The sequence below is a fragment of the Amblyomma mixtum genome, chromosome 2, assembly GCF_055824585.1.
Source record: "Amblyomma mixtum isolate Tamu chromosome 2, ASM5582458v1, whole genome shotgun sequence".
Taxonomy (NCBI): Eukaryota; Metazoa; Arthropoda; class Arachnida; order Ixodida; family Ixodidae; genus Amblyomma; species Amblyomma mixtum.
Genome location: NC_143013.1, coordinates 292,024,852 through 292,044,933, shown reverse-complemented (window position 1 = coordinate 292,044,933; position 20,082 = coordinate 292,024,852). Strand labels below are relative to the sequence as shown.

General features: G+C 46.4%; 1 protein-coding gene across 4 annotated transcripts in view; it reads left to right on the top strand.

Annotated features, from left to right (window-relative positions):
• Positions 1 to 8,393: 8,393 nt before the first annotated feature.
• The window catches only part of LOC149364467 (replication protein A 70 kDa DNA-binding subunit-like), a 37,258-nt gene continuing 25,569 nt past the window's right edge, over positions 8,394 to 20,082 (top strand). For 2 of the 4 annotated variants that reach the window (XM_089570120.1, XM_089570122.1), the window contains exons 1-6: positions 8,394 to 8,491; positions 8,678 to 8,758; positions 13,593 to 13,676; positions 18,472 to 18,519; positions 18,617 to 18,692; positions 18,780 to 18,885. In XM_089570120.1, coding sequence (XP_089426246.1) covers positions 13,608 to 13,676; positions 18,472 to 18,519; positions 18,617 to 18,692; positions 18,780 to 18,885 — 299 coding nt within the window. In that variant the 5' untranslated portion in view covers positions 8,394 to 8,491; positions 8,678 to 8,758; positions 13,593 to 13,607. The remainder of the gene's footprint in view (positions 8,492 to 8,677; positions 8,759 to 13,592; positions 13,677 to 18,471; positions 18,520 to 18,616; positions 18,693 to 18,779; positions 18,886 to 20,082) is intronic. The other 2 variants (XM_089570121.1, XM_089570123.1) reach the window with 2 other exon arrangements.

Here is a 20,082-nt window from a genome sequence, read left to right as displayed (position 1 = left end):
CATTGCTTCACTAGTTTTAGAGCGCAGCTCTTTGGCGCCAGTTTCTGCGTTTCGCGGCGTCGCCGTCGTCGTTGTCCGTTGTAACCAGCAGTGGACACCCTAACCGCGCTTTCAGCTGCGAAACCAGGAGCTTGGAAAGCAAAGGAAAGGCACATAACTGCTCTCTTCGAACCGTGGACACCTCAATCATGCTTTAAAGGCGCACTGAAGAGGAATCTGAACTCGTATTTTTGCCGCGGGAACACGATCGACAAGTTCCGAGCATTCTTAGAAACCTCGAGTTATTGCCCTCTGCGGCCGATTTCCCTAATTAAATCATATTACCGTCCGGCTCCCGCATTTTTTTTTAATTCCCCGCATACGGTGGGAGGAGTTGACCAGCGCATGGAGCCTTCCAGCAGTCGTGTGGCGACGTTGCTTTCACTTTTATTTTGTTTCTTTTAGGCTTCCCCGAATAAATAGGTCTATAGTCAAAGACTACATAGCCGGAAATTATTCCCACGGAAATAAACTTACGCGTGGACTCATTGCTTTCGCCAATCACTACGTATCACTCCGCCGATGGCTGAGCGGCAAGCCGCCGCGGTACTCGTTGAAAGGTTGGTCGACTTCTTTACACAGACGCGGCAGACCATCCTACTCGGACTGCTGCAACAGCGGTTGCCACAGATGAGAACATGACTCTTCATGCCTCCTGCTCCGTACGCACTTCACATATCACTACAGCGGAGGAAGTAGCTATTGCTCTTCGCGCTCTCCACTTCTAAAGCTGGAGTAGTCATAAGTGACTCACAGCGCGCCATTCTTAATTTTACTCATGGCCGTATTTCAGTCGAAGCGTTTCGCGTACTCGTATCAAATCCTCCTAAACACCTGACCCTACTGATATGGGCTCCAGCCCGCATGGGTCTGAAGGGTAATGAGGGAGCACATGAGCTAGCTCGAGGGCTCACTTTCCGAGCAGCTTATCACCCCGCCCCCAACATGCCCGCCTTGGTCAGGAAGGACACCATAATTACTTCACGCGATCTGCTCCAGCACTATCGTCTTTCTCGCCAACTCTATCCAGGTCCGCACCAAGAACTTACAAAAACAGAGGCCGTCACATGGCGCCAACTCCAGACGGACACTTCCCCAATCCCAAAAGATTCCATAATATATTTCCTGAACGGTATATGCCAATGTGCAAACACTTCAATATCCCAGCAGACCAGCAGACCTCCTTCATATGGTCTGGACTTGTCCACGACAACACATGCTAACACCCACACAACATACCTGGGAGGCTCGTCTACGCAGCTCTACCCTAGACGACCAACGAACGCTCATCGGTCTCGCTCTAGAGGCTGCCAGATTCCAAGGAGTCTTGGCCGACCCCTAGATCTGGGCCTTCGGCCCCTTGACTGTTTTAATAAATGTTTACCAACCAACCAACCTCCCACCGTCTACGAGGGATTCAAAAATAAAAGGCGGGAGCCGGACGTTAATCCGATTTAAATTATGGAAATCGGCCGCACAGGGCAGTGATTCGCAGTTTCGAAGAACGTTCGGAACGATTAGATGGAGTTCCAGCGGTAAAAATAGGGCCATTTTTTTTACCTACACTGGCTACACTAGTGTAGCCAGTGTATCGATTTCTTGATACACTTGCTACACCAGTGTAGCCAGTGTAGGTAAAAAAAATGGCCCTACTAGTTCAGATTCCTCTTCAGTGCTTAATGGAAGGAAGTGCGCATAACTGGCTCTCTGAGTCAGTGGACGCCTGAATCGCGCTTATAGGTACGTGGAGTGATGAGAGAGAGATGGAGGCTGCAGGCATTGACAACGTTGTGCCAGAAACGCGGCGCTGAAGCCATAGGCCGTCTTGGCGTCCATTGTGTTCATTGTCGTTGGAGTTTCAAACTCCGATCATTTTAAGGAAAGAAAGTGCGCATAACTAGCTCCCTGGGTCAGTGGACGGCTGAATCGCGCTTGTAGGTACGTGGTAGGTTATAGGTATGTTATGCCCTGAATACTGAAGTTAAGAGCCTCCGGGAAGTTTCGCGAAAAACAGGTCTATGGAGTATGCATTACTTGCCCAAAAGAATATGTTTGGTTTAGTTTATTGGGGTTTAACGTCCCAAAGCAACTCAGGCTATGAGGGACGCCGCAGTGAAGGGCTCCAGAAATTTCGACCACATGGGGTTCTTTAACGTGCACTGACGTCGCACAGTACACGGGCCTCTAGAATTTCGCCTCCATCGAAATTCAACCGCGGCGGCCGGGATCAAACCTGCGTCTTTCGGGTCAGCAAAGATTGAATCACGTTCTGTTCGCAAAACTAGATCACTATGGCATAGCCTAATTAAATCATACTTGTATTTGCGTTCTTAGTACGTGGTTAACAATCATTGCTCCTCACAGATTCTAAGAATTTCAAACGGCGTTCCTCACGGTAGCGTTTTGGGGCCACTCCTTTTTATATGCATAAATGATATCCCTAACATTTGTAACCATGCAAAACTTATTATATATTCAGATGACACCAGTTTATTCTGTTCTTCCAATGATATACAATATTTATCTGACATGGCAAACCGCAGTAATATGATACCCAGAGGACCTATGCGAAACATGCTACTTAAACAAATTGGTTTTTGAGGAAAGTAAATGGCGCAGTATCTGTCTCGCATATCTTGGCGGACACCTGAACCGCGTCGTAAGGGAAGGGAGGAAGATAGGAGTGAAAGAAGAAAGACAGAGAGGTGCCGTAGTGGAGGTCTCCAGAATAATTTCGGCCACCTGGGGATCATTACGTGCACTGACATCGCCCAGCAAACGGGCGCCTCTTGCTTTTCGCCTCCATCGAAACGCGGCCGCCGATGACCTTACCGATTCGGATTTGGACAACCAACCACTTTTAAAATTTAAAGACATAGTCAATCACTATCAAGACTCTCACCGCAAGTACCCGACCCCCCTCAAGGGGCTGGGAAAAGCAGGTGAGCGTCTTCTGATAAGACTTTTCACGAATACATTGCTGTGCCCGGCAGTCATGAAACACTTTGACCCCTCCTTTTCTGGCCTCTGCCCATACTGTACGGAGGTGGCTGACACCTACCATATGGTGTGGGCATGCCAGAAAAATCCTTCCTCACCCCCCACCCCAACCCAACCCGAGAGGACTGGGAGGCGGCCCTGCTCGGCTGCCACGACCTTCCGGCCCAACAGGCCATGGTCCGGTGTACCCGAGCGGCGGTAGAGTCAAATGGGGTCCCGGAATAGGGACCCCACCTAGTATTGTGAGGGGGTGGCGCACTAGGGGCCACCTCCCAAACTACCTCTCTATGTATAGTAACTTGTAATAAATGCTTTTCACCACCACCACCGCGGTCGGGTTCGAACCCGGGTACTCCGGCTCGGTAGACAAGCGCCTTACCACTCAGCCACAGCGGCTTTTTTTTTAGAACCCTCAGTTACAGCGGCAGGTTAAACATGCTACTTCTGAAGCAGAACTTGTATTAATCAGAAAAGACAAGATAAGAAGTATTTTTGATAGCGACGACTTGTGTCATGCGGAAGCAGCGATTTATTTATTCCAATGTACGACTTCGTGTCTCAGCTGACGTGAAATCGTGGAGAGGGAGACCTATGCAAGAAATACCTCTCTTGTCTCTTCTCCAAACTTCGTGCCCCTATTTTAGAAGAAACTCGTGATTCCTTTGTGAAACATGAGACGTGAGATTCGGAAGAGACAGAGCTAGGAGTAAATGGAAAACTGTAGTAATCTCCGATTTGCTGATGACTGCCCTGCTAGTAACTGAAGAGAGTAATTGCAGCTCGCGATTGGTAACTTAAATGTTGAAGGCAGAAAGGTAAGGTTAGAAATAACTTGAAGATCTTGGGAAATGCTAATAAATAACCATAGCAAAAATGGTGCTGCTAATTCAAGCGACGAAGTTTACTTTATACAAGCCGCCTCCTGTGCACGGCCTTTAATTCACCGGGTATTTTTTTGGTGCGAAGTATAATTACGTTACCACTATGACAATCATTAGAGGAAGTCTTGGTCGTCGACAGGTACACGAAGTTGCGTTACTTCACATTTAATTACAACTAGATCACACGACAACTGCAATAACGGAACATAGCCGGCGGGTAGTGGCAGCCCAAAGAATGAGCGTTTATTGCTTGGTGTTACTGGCTTTATAAAGAAGCCGCCGAGATCACATGACTGATCATGAAATGTCAGAGTGCGACACGTGCAAACCTTCTTGCTCAGTCTATACGTTAGCACGCGTGCCTGATAACACTACATCTCTTTCCCCTAAGCTTGAGTAAGAGACGATCTGGTGGCTTCCGTTGGCGAGTCCAACTACGTGATGGTTGTTGGTCTCCGGCTTGAGACCTGACTTCCCGTGCCTCCGTACCTTCATGAGCTTCTGCCTACTCGGAGCTACTCTGAGCTTCGTGATTGGTCCGGACTTCGCTCGGCTTGCTAGGTGACGACCATGTGTCGAGTCGTGGCCGGAGTTGGTCTACGTGGCGCCGCTGCTGTCCCTCCGGTGTTTCCAGTGTAACCATGCCTGCTCCCGTCGTGGACACTACTATCGCTGGCATCCACCTCCGAGCAGACAAACTGGCGCGACCATACATGCCTTCCAGGTTGAAATTGTGTTGGTACTCTTGCTGCTCCTGGAACAAGTTCGCCGGAAGCATCGTTTCTTATCACCTTTGCGTCTGTGAGGGAAGCTATCAGCCTGTTTCGGGGACGGAAGCCCAACAGCAGTTCCGCTGGCGACTTTCCTCCTTGCAACGGTGCTGTTCTATAACAAAATAAAAACTTGATTAGTCGTTCTTGAAATGTACCTGGCGGATTCTTTCGCAGCCCTTCCTTTACTGTTCACACGGCCCGTTGCGTCAACCCATTGGACTGGGGATGGTATGGGGTTGTTCTGACGAGTTTCACGTGGCTTCGTGCAAGAAATTGGACATGCTGGCACTTGAAAACTCTGGTCCGTCATCCGAGACTAAGCAGTATGGCAGGCCAAAACGTGCGAAAATACCTTGCAGTACTTGAATGGTGGTCTTCGCTGTGGTGGTCTTCGAAGGAATGGCCTCAATCCACTTCGTCTCGGCATCAACCAAGCCGAAAACTTTGTAGCTATTGATAGGGCCCGAAAAATCCGTATGCAACCTGCACCATGGTTTGTTGCTCGCCGCCCATTGAGACGGAACTTCAGCAGCCGGCATGGGCCAGCATTGTATACACTGATGGCAGCTTTGAACCAGCACATCGATGTCCTTAGCTAGTCCAGAATACCAAGACAACGCGCGCGTTGTGCGCTTCATGGCACTGATACCGGGTTGACTGTCGTGCAGTTCCTTTAGCATGCATCGTCGTGCCGTACCCAGCAACACTGCTCGATGGCCCCAGCAAATCAGATCGTGACTGGCCTTAAGCTCGTCAAGGCGAGAAAAGTAAGGCATCAGGTGTTGTCCTGCTAAGTTGTTCGCTAGAATGTGATAAAATTACTCTTGCAGGAACACTATCTACGAGCACTGATCGTATTATAATTCACTGATTTGTAGCGAGCCTGGCTTGAAGACGAAGCAAAATTGTCAAACTTTTCTGCTCTGTATTCTGTTCTTCCATTAATTCTAAATGCTATTATCTATTCTCCTTAAATTACAACTGTATTCATAGCATCCGTTCAGTTCGATTCGGCTACAAATTTGGCGCTAAGATTGAATGGCATGACTACTTTTGGCTACTTTGAGCTCGAGTTCTGACTCCTGTTAAAATTGGCCCAATGTCAACCTTGTCCACAAATGAGAGGTAGTGACATTGTGCGCAGAAGTGAACGTTTCAAGCCAATCCCTCCTCTGTGAGGCCGTCCTCTACGTAGAGACTTTAGGGAACGAGAGCCCTATATAACTCGGCAGTGAGTTTGGCCGAGGGACTATCCCTCTTGTTCTTGTCGTTGCATCCCGGCCTCGGCGGCCGAAATTCAATGAAGGAGAAATTCTAGAGGCCCGTGTACTGTGCAATGTCAGTGCACTTTAAAGAACCCCAGGGGGTAGAAATTTCCGGAGCCCTTCACTACGGCGTCCCTCATAGCCTGAGTCGCTTTGGGACGATAAAACCCATTAAACCAAACCTATCTTGTCGTTGCACATTATGTAGATAAACCCAGTCGTAATTCTTCGCCCGTGACCCAACTCCTCCTCTCGACGGCACTCCTGCCCTGGTGGGAAGTGACGCTGACTTGACAGATGGTCTGTCAACTCTTACAAGAAAGTTTTAGACAGTCTATAGAGTGTCTACAGAATTCTGTCTATAAAGTCTATAGACTGTCTATAGGCAAATCTTAGAGAACAGTCTGTAGGCAATACAAATGCCATAGACAGTCTACAGACAATCTATAGATTTATGGTGATACACTTTTAATAGACTTCTGTCTATAGACAATCTATAGACTATGAATAGACAAAAATCAGTATCTATAGGAAGTCAATAGAGTCAATAAGAAGTCTATAGACTGTCTATAGACCATTTTTGTAAGGGAAGTAGTGGTTTCCGAAGCCCTCATCCAATAGCGCATTCGCCCCTGGCAAGCGGGTGACTTTTTTTCAAATGGGACGGAAAGAGCAGCGTCGCTAAGGCGCTATTTAATAATCGTTTCGGTTCAGGGGGGACCACAGATCGCTCGAGCCGAAATACTGAATGCCGTAGCACCTACGACGATTTCTGCAAAGTTGCTGTCGGGCTGCAACATATAACTGTCAGGCTTCAATATTGGGAATGCAATATTGCCTCTAAACATTCTCATTAAAACCTATTAAAACGTATATAATTGTGAGCCGTATCTTTACACGACGCCCCATTTGTAGGGGCTGCCAAGACTTATGGTTTGACGGCAGAGGTGAAAATGCGCTTATGCAGGACCCTTCGTTTGAGCACCTGGTGCAGAAAAAAAAAACACCTATACCAGCTACATTAGTAATCGCTGGGGGGGGGGTCGTGTGCGTAGCGAAGGCTGTGCTGGTGCTCGAACACATTCCCCCGACATTTTAGAGGTACTCGCTTTAAGCGCGGTAGCTTGCTGGGAACACTATTTTTACAGTTTTTGTAAGAAAACCCCCACCCGAAAGGACATGCTTGGCGCACCTCTCGGGGGGAGAGGCGGCCAGAAGTCCTACGAACCCCGGGTGCCAGAGTAGCTACGCCACTGGTTGAAGCTGCACCCTAACCGACTACACTCTTACACATACTGCATGTATAACCATGCTCTGCGTCCAGGAAATTAATACGTATTTCCACCGTTTTTAATGAGCTGTGCGTAAGGGCCACCACGAAACGGCCCTTAATTCGATCAGTTCAATCTTTATTCGCCATACTGCTGTCTGGCTTCTTAAATGGGAACTTTCATGCGGTAAAAAAAGTTTTAAAGGTGCACTGAAGAGGAATCTGAACTCGTCTTTTTGCCACCGGAACTCGATCTACACGTTCCAAGCGTTCTTGGAAACTTCGAATTATTGCCCTGTGCGACCGATTTCCCTAACTTTAATCGAATTAACGTCCGGCTCCCGTCTGTTTTTTTTTTTTTTTTGAATTCCCCGCAAACGGTGGGAGGAGTCAATAAACCTTTCACCAAGTCCCGTGGCGGCTTGCCATAGGCGGAGTGATACGTAGTGATCGGCGAAAGCGAAGAGTCCACGCGTATTTTTATTTCCGTGTACTACCTAATTTACAGCAATGCAGTCTCTGACTAGACCTATTTATTCACGGAAACCTAAAATAAACAAAATAAAAGCGAAAGCGAAGTCCCCATGCGACTGTCTGAAAGGCACTCTATGCGTTGGTCGACTCCTCCCACCGTATGCGGGGAATTAAAAAAAAATAAATAAAAAATTGGATTTTAATCCGATTTAACTGGGGAATTCGACGCACGGGGCATTATATCAAAGTTTCTAAGAATGCTGGGAACGTCTAGGGCAAGTTCCCGCGGCATAAAGACCAGTTCAGATTCCTCTTCAGTGCACCTTTAACTTTCTCCTGCGTACTAGGCGACCAGTGATCCGGCCAATCTTGGGTGTGGTCTTTATGTGACCTCACGGGAACATTTTTTTTATTCTGTATGCAGCATTGTGTAGCTCATTTGAATACCATCACATGTGTGACAATGCGTTCATCCCATATTTTCTGCCAGCTAACGCCCTGAATATTGAAGTTGAGATCCTGTGGGTAGTTTCATGCTATTGGGGAGGCGCGCACTCGCGCAGATAGTGGTGCGCTGCTTCCGTCCCGCGGAGCTATAAGCGTGCCAACTGCAAACAATAGTTCAGTTATTATCAACATCGTTATCTCTCGGCGGCATCGCCTGCCTCAGCAGCAGACAATGGGCCGAAGCCGCCGCCCCATTGTAATCTTGGAGCATAACCGCTTCTGTAATTAAGCAGGCACCCATAGGCAACGCAGGCCGCGCTGCCCGAAGCCTGTGTGCTCTTGGTAAGCATGATGCTCAGCGCGAGCGTTTACCATAGAAATGCGACAGTGACATAGGAATGGCAATTATTTACTGCCGCATTATACTTTCCGGCATATCAAAGTGTTACATTTTCACTGTGAAGAGCGATTGACCCGACTTGGTCACGTACCGTGTATCGAAACTTCTGCTTTTGTGGTGATCCGCAGCTTGCTGCATCGATTCGCCCAGAGCGGTTAAAATTCAAGGCTTCAGCCATGGATTGATTCCCGACACCTGGAGCGATTGAGGTGAGAACTGGGTGCTTTGACCCGATATTCTCAGGCAGTCCAGAATATTTATCAACTACGTAGCCAAAGATGTTGGTGACGCATTCATCTTGGTGACGCAGTCCTTGCCGACGCATCTCCCCCACTTTCAAGGAAACAGATATTCTGGAAAAAAACTTAAATCAATTGACCCGAGAAATCATTGAAGCAGCCACTATTACCAAGCTAAATGATGAGTGCGTTAGCACACCATCAGTTGCGCTGTTAGACAAAGAGTGTTCATACCTCTCTGCTTTGATTTGATTCAGTGCATTCTTTTGGTTTCATCCCGTGATGTTTTGTTGGTGCCCACTTTATGCGATGTTTTCCATATTAAACTTTTCTGTAAAAACTTCTTTGTTATCTCACCTTAGGTTTTATCGCCCACACGTTTTTTACGATTCATTGCTTGTCTTTAGAGGTCTGTTGTCTGTTTAATTCATTTTTGAGTGACCACCTTTCCTGCTTGTTTTTATTCTCATCGGCTTCTCAGGTTTTTGCTTTTATCTGTTTTAACGCTTTTAATTCCGTCATCTTTTAGCCGTGCCGATTTTTTATATCTTCCGCAGTCTTTTCCTGCACCTTTTATGCTTGTCTGTTCAGTTTTTAGTGCCTTCATCTTTGTCACCTTTCATCGTCATTCGTTTAGCCGTGTTGGTTGTTGGCTTCTTCGGGGTCTTTTTAGAACTTTTTGGAATTGTTTCTTTACGCTCCCTGCCTTTGTTTCCCCCGTTGTTTCTTTCTCTTTTCTTTTCTCGCTTGTTTTGGCTGCGTTGCTGGTTATCAGTGACGATAAGAATAGTTGGTCTATGTGTTGGCTCTTTCCATACTCCCACTTTGCTGATCTGTGCGCGTGCGCATAATTCCCTCCAGTTCTGTATAAATGGCGCGGATCGGCCCCCTTCCGAAATAAAGTTGTTAGTCAGCGCACTTGTGTGTCCTTGTTCTGGTCCTTTGTCTGCAAGCGCTGTTTTTTCTCAAGGTATATTTGGTTAAAGCTCCATATGGCGGAGGCATATTCCAGCTTGGATGGGACACGATGACTTGTAGGCAAGCAATTTTAGGTTCGGTGACGTTGATGACGTTTAAAGAACCAAGGCTTTTCTTAGCGGACCATATGACTTTAGTGACATGCGAGTTACATAGATCATTGCACAACGTTATGCCCAGGTACTGAACACAGGCTTGAACATACCGTGCCGTGTGAGATTACATAAGGGAATAGGAGAGCATTACGTCTTCGAGCAAATGACATGAATTGACATTTAAAAGGGTTAAGTTACTTGAGCTTTTTGTTACACCAGTGCTGTGCACAGTTAAGCCATTTTAGTGAGCTAGTTGATCCAAAGGGTTATAAATTGTCGATTGATAACTCAGTAATATGCGAACATACGAATGTTACATGCGCTCGTATGTCGTTAATACTGCTACAGACAGGACAACAGCGATGCGGTCAGTGGAGCAGGGCGGAGAGCTCGCACTGGGCCCGCCGGCAATTGAAGCCCATCTCACTCTGTCGTGCTGTTCTTTCGCTTTCCATCGCTTAGCGATATGCAGGGTTTTTCACGTAACTTGAACCCAGGAGTAAAGAAAAGCTGTGCACGGGTGAAACCAAGGCCATATTGTTTCCCTTCGTAAGGCACTCATCAGAGTATTCGAAATTCCGCCTAATTATTGAATTAGCTGAGATTAAGTAAAAAAATGTTCATATTCACTGTACGGTCACGTGCATTTTGTTCTGTTGTAGAGCGGGTTAAGAATTTTTTTTTTTTTTTGTAGCAGCGTATCTTCTATATGGTGTTTTTTTTTCAGCATTTAAAGAAACCTTGCGATATGAAAAGAATATGAAAAGGACATTTAAGACACTCCCTAGCGCGGAATTTCAGCGTAGAGATACGTGCATGCATGCACACGGTCATCCACTTCTATAGTTTCAACACGGCTCTGGGAAGCCGGAGCTGCGCGCAGCATCTCTCTCGGGCGCCTGGTTAACTATTCCGTAACTATGGAGTGGGTGACAAGTGGACACCCGGAAAGGTGAAGTCGACAACAGGCGCTCGACTAGTTACTGTCAAGACGGAAGATGAGGTGGTGGTTCGTCGTCATGCTGACCAAGTCCGCAAACGCTACGACGAGGTCTCCGCACACACAGGGACAAACAGTCAAGCAGCAGCACCATCGGACCATTCTCTGACGCACCACGTTAGCACCCGTTGACCCTGCACCCAAGGAGACGACGCTGCGCAGGTCAGCCCGGGTGAAGAAACCTGTGGATCGCTATGGCTATTAGGAGGAAGGGATGCTGCTGATAGCAGAAGCGATAAGCCACCAACTAGAAGCCCGTGCCGACACCGATCTTTCATGCTTTCTTTTCCTCTTTCCCTCGCCCCTCTGGCTATATAATACCCCTTGATCCTAGAATAAAGTTTCATTCTCCGGCCTGGCTACGCTGTCTGATGCATCGACCCGGAGCGGCTTGTCCACCGACAACGCCGTTCCAACAGAAACAAAGAAAGAAAGAAAGAAAGAAGAAAGAAAGAAAGGAAGAAAGAGAGAAAGAAAGGAACAAAGAAGGAACGGAAGAAACAAAGAAAGATAGAAAGAAAGAAACAAAGAAACAAAGAAACAAAGAAACAAAGAAACAAAGAAAGATAGAAAGAAAGAACGAAACAAAGAAAGAACGAAAGAAAGAAAGAGAGAAAGAACGAAACAAAGAAAGAACGAAACAAAGAAAGAACGAAACAAAGAAAGAAAGAGAGAAAGAACGAAACAAAGAACGAACGAAACAAAGAAAGAAACAAAGAAAGAAAGAAAGGAACAAAGAAAGAAAGGAAGAAAGAAAGAAAGAAAGAGAGAAAGAAAGGAACAAAGAAGGAAAGGAAGAAACAAAGAAAGATAGAAAGAAAGAAACAAAGAAAGATAGAAAGAAAGAACGAAACAAAGAAAGAACGAAAGAAAGAAAGAGAGAAAGAACGAAACAAAGAAAGAACGAAACAAAGAAAGAACGAAACAAAGAACGAACGAAACAAAGAAAGAAAGAAAGGAACAAAGAAAGAAAGAAAGAAAGAAAGAGAGAAAGAAAGAGAGAAAGAAAGAGGGAAAGAAAGAAAGAAAGAAAGAAAAGAAAGAAAGAAGGAAAGAAAGAAAGAAAGAAAGAAAGAAAGAAAGAAAGAAAGAAAGAAAGAAAGAAAGAAAGAAAGAAAGAAAGAAAGAAAGAAAGACAAACTCGGCGTTTAAGATGCAGTCACAGGACATGAAGTCACTGCCGCCGGATGTAGCATTATTAAGAGTTAGTGAAGTGAGTGGGGAGTCTGCGAGAAGTGTAACGCCTAGGATGCAGTCACATGACTTGCTGTCGCTTCCACCGGCTGCAGCGTTGTTAAGCGTTTGTCAAGCGACTCCGGAGAAGTTTCGCTTTCAGCTTCATATGGGACTCCATTCATGTAGGCCGGTTTGTTTATGGTCGCGTCATAATTAGGAGAGAGAGGTGTTGAAACTTCTTGAAGTATTTTTTCCCCATAGCCTTTGTGTCCATTCTTTTCTCTTTTTTTTTGCATGCTGCTGTGATGTTGTCAACTCCCATTGATGAATGGAAGTGCTGCAAAGCAGAGTTTACTCGTTTTTCATCGACATCACGACACTGAACTGCCTTCACCTCACGCCGCCGCAATTCGGCCCGTCGTGCTTGCTGTACATAGTGACTTCATTGCTGACTTCAGTCAGCGCATAAATTCCGTGGTGCTTTAGGGCGGTTGCCGTTATAAGCATCCCGTCCAACCACTGGCATGTTTGCCAAACTAGAGGTTGGTTTCACTCTAAAAGATTACCGGGACTTCCGTAAGCTGACTACAATAAGTGAGCCTCCGTTGGGTCAGCCTCTACAAACAAATTTGACTCTAATTCCGGGCATACGGTTTGAGAACGCTTCTCTCGGGAAGAGAACGCGCACATCGTTATTTATCTAAAGTGCGTCCCGATCGCAAGTGCGCTGGTACAATGACAGCATGTGTACAGAAAAGCTTCTGAAACCGCGATTTCAAAAAAACTGCTCGCTGCAACGGCGTAAACGTTAAGGTCAGCTATACACCGTTAACCAACGCTGTCGCAAACGGCGAACATCGAGCAAGCATTCGAATGTTACACAACATGAACCTGGCGGCGAACTGCGAGACCGATGACGCATTTTCAGCGCCCAGCGGCGCATATCGAAGACCGAACGACGCGGTTTGCATATGTCCTTAGCATCGTCGCACTTTCGGCATCCGGAGGCCACTATCCAGGATCCAACTGCGCGGCTTGCATAGACTCTCAGAACCCCTTGTTTACAGCGGCTTGAAATAACCGCGGCAGCGCACGGAGATGATATTTTCCATTCCCTTAGCAGTCGGCGGAAGTGACATCTATCGCGTCATCGCACTTCCACGGGATCTACGGATGCGCCTACGGGATGTGGTTTGCCAATACGCCGCCCTTTTAGGCAACTGACATCATGCCGGAGCAACTGCATCTTTCAAACTATGTGGGCGTGAGCGGTTCTAAGCTTTACACAGGTGCCCATGATCTGCTGCCTGAAGGGAAATGCATCCCTCATAGGTGTTCGTAAGCGTTACGTATTCGTAAGCGTCGCCGTCCGTTGTCAGAATACGGTGAGGACGCGCGGCGGTGTGACATGCATTTAAGGCCGGACTACTCCTACAGGCAACTCGCAGTGTTGTGCTGATGGAGTGACGAACTGTGGACCCGAACCTATTCCGCGCAGCTTTACAAACGTTTGGCTGTGGTGGTCACCGGTCAGGCGTCTCATCCTTTATTTCAGGCCTATTAGAAGGTTATGGCTGGAGCCAAGGATGGAGCCAAGGCTGAAGCCACGGCAGAACTCTTGTCACGTGGAGCTATTCAGGTGAGATCTCGGTGACTCGTTATTCTCACGCAGTCCTGAATCTTTGGCGACTGTAAACGGAGGCGTTTTATTTTTGCACCCAGAAGCACACTCTTAGATAACAGGTAGTAGTGCTTACTAACTTTGGGGGTAGTAACTGGTTGTCACATATGTTACTACCCTCTTAGTAACTGCAGTTAGTAACGGGAAGTTTAGTAACAGTTTCTAACCCATTGAGTTAGTAACGGGAAGCTAGCAGCATTTATGAAGAAAATTAATATAAACTGCATGTGTTGCTAGACTCTTCGTACGGTGTGCTGGCGTGGCTTGTGAAATTTATGCGTACTGGAAAAATAAAAAGCTTCATAGTCAGTTTGACTAATTCCCGAAAGCAGACAGATCTATCAGAGCGTGCTGGGCGTAAATCACACACTAAGGTTTAGACACAAAGGTTCAGAATGCAAGAACAAAGGTTCAGAATGCAGGTAAATCTTTGTCAGTCTTATATACTCCGTAAATCTGACTCTGAGTTACGAGTTAGTGGCTCTTAACAGTTGAGCTAAGATACCAGCGTTATGAAGTTGAGATTGTAGAAACAGCTTAGTTTACCTAACCATACGCCCCTGCAGAAACGTTTAATTACAAAACCTATTTATTGGCACGGCAGTCTGTGTCAGTTACATTCTTTTACTTTATTTTAGGGTTAAAGGAACGGTTACTAACTAGGTAGTAACTAGTGACCACAGTTAGAAAAAGTAACAAGTGCTAGTTGTCTTAACTATACCTTGAAGAGAGTAGTATATAGCGGATAAAAATTAGTAAAATGAAGTCGTTGTTTGTTGAAAACTTGTTGTTTTTGCTCTGGCAGGTGTCAGGCGCCGGTTTCCGGGGCAGGTAGTGCACTGAGCTGGAAGTTAGGCTGGGCTATAAAAAAACACACTTTTACCTAATTGTTCGTTTACCTTGCACGCAGTAGTGTATGCCTCCCATTTTCACCCTCTCCATCTCAAAACTCATGGCGCGGTTCAGGTGACCCCTCGTATGTCATAGGCCCAGGTGTCCAGTCAAAACAAAAGTGTACCCAATAGGTGGATAATAAAAATTTATTATTTGAACTTAGGCAGTATTTTTTTGTTCTTTCTTTTATGGATGTTTCAGGCCTGCAATGAAGCTCCGAAAAATGCCCGAGGAGGATCGAAAAGCCGGCAAAATTGTACTATAACCGATGAAAACCAGACGACAGAGTCCTGAGACAGCCCTTGTTTATTCGCCTTAGTTTCGTTTGCTAACTCTTTCATACCACGTACTATAGTCGACTAGAATAATCTACCATCACACATCGCTTCTGAACGGGATCTTAAGTTTCAGGACCTTCTTACCCAAATGTCTGTTTAGCTTCACTAATTGACTGTACCACATGCTGCATTCAGCTTTTTTGTTATTTTGTTTTGTTCCTGCGGTTGTTATGCCTCTAAAACACTATCTTCTCTTTTTTTCGTGTAAATTACAATGTATACTACAGGTTTTTGTTTATTTCTTTTGTTTTTTACATGTGCTTTCTGTTCTTATGTATTGCACCTTGGCGCTTGCTCAATATTATTTTGCTTTGTGTGTCATTGCTCCCCCCTATGTAATACCCTCGATTGAGGGCCTTTAGGGGTTTATTGAATAACATAATAACTAGTTTCAGAATGAACGATTTAGGCAAATCTTTTGTTGCCTGTTAAATAGGCGGTTTCGCACTAGCTAAATTATAAATTCGTAATTAAATGATTATAATGATTAAAGATTATAATTACGATTAAAGATCGTAATTAAGATTATAATGATTAATTACGCCAAACGCTTTTATTCCATCTTGAAAAAGTGAACCGCCCCCTTCAAGATTGAATAAAATTAGTAAAGTGTCCAATTAATGAGTCAGTTATGGACTACAACCTACCCCGCTTCGACGTGTTACGCCTTCTAGGTTAACTAGATAGGCGGGGAGAAGAAAGTTGGCTTGAAAGTTTAAGATTAGGGACATACATTAGAACTTTGGTCCGAGGTAGTAATTACGTGTTTACGCCGCCCTTTTAAATACGGGAATAATGAGCGAGAAGATGAGAGGGTAAATTTTAAAAACCCGTGACGACTGATTATTCATCACACAAAGGAAATGACTGAAAACATTTCCAGATTGGAGCAATCAGTGTAGCTGCTCTCATTATCAAGTACTTTAGATAAAGATGCGCAACAGGAAAGGAAAGTCAAACCTGCATGGGACGTTAACGTTGTTTCGAACGTTAATGTTGCGCCGCTTCTGCTAGTAGTTTTCTTTATGCGTGCTACAACTTCGCGCAGTATGGCGCTGAAGCCTCAGTGTAAAGTACGCTTCTGGTTCTCCTGACATTTTGTTCCACGCATGCTGGCTAACAGGCCACAGAATATTTATGAATTAAAGGCGAATAATTTCGTGTTGTTTTCTGCATTATAAGTTAGCCTTGCTAGGGACTGCCTCTCTTGCTCTCTTGTAACCAAAGAATGCAAACAAGTTAAATGCTACTTCTCGGTCACGCAGCGCATTAATAGCAGGCCCAGCGATTGAAACAGTGTCGTAAGCGAGTTTGTTGAACATAGAAACAGGATTAAAACGAACGTGATCAACACGATTACAACGCTAAACATGATAGCGATAGGGCAGTTATTTTTAACATTGTTTGTATCCTACTGGAATATGACGGTGCAAATATTTATTAAAATACGATTATAGGGTGGGGAAAGAATGGTGATGTCCTTAGACCGGGTCTTCATTGGCAAAAGCTGCCACTGATGCTCGTTCGATGAGCTGACGATGACTTTGTTCGTCCCATCAAGACAGTGCTGCCTGCCGGCTGAGTTATAATATCAAGCCTTGATTTTTCTTAAGGCACAGGTCTGCCTTCTTCCCTCAAAATTTGCATTTTCATTCCACGGTATCCGGGTTTATGGCTTGTGGTACATAAGGGCTGTGGTAAGTCCGAGTATGTATGTATTCTACGGAGGTAAATGTAGTTTTTTCAATGGCTTTTGCCAGGTGGTGGATATGCGTGCCGCTGTAATCTTAGGTGTTGCAGCATCTCGTTGTATGTTGTGGGTTGATCTAACCCGTACGATTTCTAGGTACACTCTTGGTCAAAAGTCTTAAGGCTTTTCGCTTCAGCTCCATAATGGAGTCATTACGGCAATATGAAACATAGAAGGACATTGAAATGATAGCAGAAGGTTTCTTCTTCCGCTAGAGAAGCTTCCTGCTTGCCTTGTATTTTGAATGATCCGCTACACGGAGCATTCTAGGTACATTCATTTCGCTGCAGCTGAACGCTTTGGCCCTAAGAATTTCGACCAAGACTGTACATCTATAGGGGCGTCGAGGGAGAAAAGCTCGCCGAGTTGTATGCCAGCTCGCTCCCCTGAATACCCTGGTGGTCAGGTATCTGCACCAACTGCCTGGTGTCAGCGTAGGCTTGTCTAGTTTCGAGGATCAAGGTCATGCGAGACTGCACGGCAGCAGAGGCCGAAGAAGTAGCCTTTGCTCTAGCGGTGGCGAGGGGCTGTAGAACCGGGCGGTCGCTGACAATACTCAGGGACTCTCAAAGAGTCTGCCGAAATTGCATGAATGGCAGGATAGGTCGTCACGCGCTTCTTATACTCCTCGCAGCGAGCGACAGAATTAAAAACCCCGAAGAAGAAAACGACAAGACCACACACAAAATTGTGCGGGTACCAGGACACACGGGGGTGGCAGGGAACCAAGAGGCTGCAGGATAGCTCGAGGATACACTACTTTCCGAGCATCCGACGAGACCGCGGAACTCGCTTGAGCACTTAAGGAATACTCGGCCATAGTAGAAAGCTATAGAGGCAGAAGAATGTGATATCCCCCGCCGCACAAATATCTCAGCAGAGAGGAAGCTGTCACTTGGAGACAATTACAAACAGGCTCTTACCCAAGCCTACATATACTCAACAAAATGCACCCTACGATATACGCGGAGAAATGTCTCTGCTGCAACGCAAAACTTACTCTATATCACATCACGTGGGCCTGCCAAACATAGACGTGGTCCCCAAAATACAAAACCCGAGTGCAGAGCAATGGGGGACTCTGCTGCCCATCGACCGCTGTGAAGACCAACAAGGTCTGGTACAGCGAGCTCAACGGGCGGCAGTGGCCAGCGGAGCCCTGTACTGAGGGCAACCGACCACTGATTAGAGGCGGACGAGGTTGACAGAGAAGACTCCTGGGGATACAACCAAGGAGAGAACATATCTGAAGATGCCCCAAAGCCGCAGAAAAAAAGAAGCACCAGAGTATAATAAAGTTTTCCCTTCCTTTCTTAAACAATTGACTTCGGTGACCAATATTTCAGCATTCGTAATGAGATCTATTCGTTGCAAAAGAAACGTGACGACCATTTCACGCCGGCAATGGAAGAAATCCAATTCACGTGCAGTGGGAGTAGGTCAATGAAGCCGAGATGTGCAGCCCACTTGAGAGCAAAAAGAAAAACTTGAGAGCCTGTCGCTTTTACAAAACCGGCATGAAAATAAAAACACAATATAGCAAGCGCATAATTTTAAGAGTGACACACACTGAGTGGCAAATAACAGCAAAAACACCAACCAATTCACACACTGCAATATTCATACGAAAACTAGGAAACTGCTTACTAAATAGTTTGAAATCGTGGCACGGACGTTTATACTGCGTTTGCCTCTAATCTGCCTATGAAAAAGAAACGAGCCATGAAACTTTTCTACATCTTGTCTGTCTCTCTCTCTCTCCCTCTCGCAGAAACTCCAGGAACCGCACCTAGATGACTGGCCCGTGTTGCAGATATTGGTCGGTACCGACTTCCGCCGCCGTCTTGCTTGCCTCTGCTCGAGGCCTAGTGCTGTGCTCTAATAAAGTTCCCTCTCTGACATAACCTATTTCGCAGGAATTAAAGCGAACAGCGGGCCCTGGCGGTGACTGGTTCAAGGTAACGCTGTGGGATGGACTGCGAGAACACACAAGTGAGCTTCACCAAGTTTCTCTGCTTGCTTCTAAGCGACAAACTTAAGCTAGAGTGCATTTAGAACAGCGGCGCATTCGTTTTTCAGATGCTGTGCTGGCGCCACAGCTCAACAGTATGGTGGCAAACGGCACACTCGACAAATTTGCAGTGGTGCAATTGGACAAGTTTGCGTGGTATCCCGAAATCTTCGGGTATGTTTTTTAATATTTCTTCGTATAAAGTTGCGAACGGTGTTGGTGTGTTTGTTTGCCTCCCCGCGTCCTGTAAATGCAGGACACGAATGCAGAGGGTAGGCGTTTGCGCTATGGGAGTGTGATGCAGGTAAATCGTTATGGGGGCGGTAGGGACGCGCTGCGGGCGGATTATGAGAAGTGCTGACTTTGTGGGGGAGCATTCAAGCCCAACTTTACCCTGAAAGCACTAAAACAGTCCACTTACTCCGTCATCCATCTTCTTAGAAGGGGTTTACATTCACGAGCCGGTCTAGACGAAGCAGACAATCTTAAGGTGCTTTGCTTTGTGCTTTGTCTAATTCTTTACGCCACTCCTTACCTGAACCTTTCGTGTGCGGATAAAGATAAGATCAATGCTCTAATCCGCATGACTACTAAAGCAGCGCTAAACCTACCAAACAGCACTAGCACGGACAAGCTCCTAAAATTAGGAATGCGCAACACTATACAAGAACTTACAGCTGCACATCGCCACACACAGTACCTTCGTGTGGTTGGCACGGAAACAGGACGATATATACTGAATTCTCTGGGAATTCGCATACCCGCACACACTACAGACTTCATCTCTCTCCCTCGCTGCAGCACGCCGCGCTTATCCTCAAACCTCTTCCTAAGAGTGTCCACCCTGAATACCATCAATCCCGCCTAGTCGCGCGGGCCAAAGCTCTTCATAAAGAATATGGCACTTCAGAGGATGTGCGCTGGGTGGACGCCGCGTGTGGTCCAGACCGTTCAGTAGCTGTGGCTTACCATCCAGCAGCCCCCCCCCCCCCCCCCCCCTCACCCACTTCGCAGAGGAAGCAGCTATAGCAATAGCCATCGCCCAAACCAGTGCGGCTTATATATATTTAGCGATTCCAAAACAGAGAGTCTCAACTACGCCCGCGGATATGTCCATTCCCCCGCGTGGCAGATATTGAGAATGTGCACCCTAAATTCGGATAGGCGTATTGAGCTCGTGTGAGTGCCGGCTCACTCTGGCAATCCCGGAAATAAGGCCGCCGATAACATAGCCGGAGGACTTATTTGCCGTGCAAATGGCGACCCCAGCCGGGATTTCTTGAGGGAGTGGGCACAGAAGTACTCAGAACTCACACAGCAAGCACGCCTTGCTCGTCGACTCTACCCCCCTCCCCACCCCCGCCTATCCCA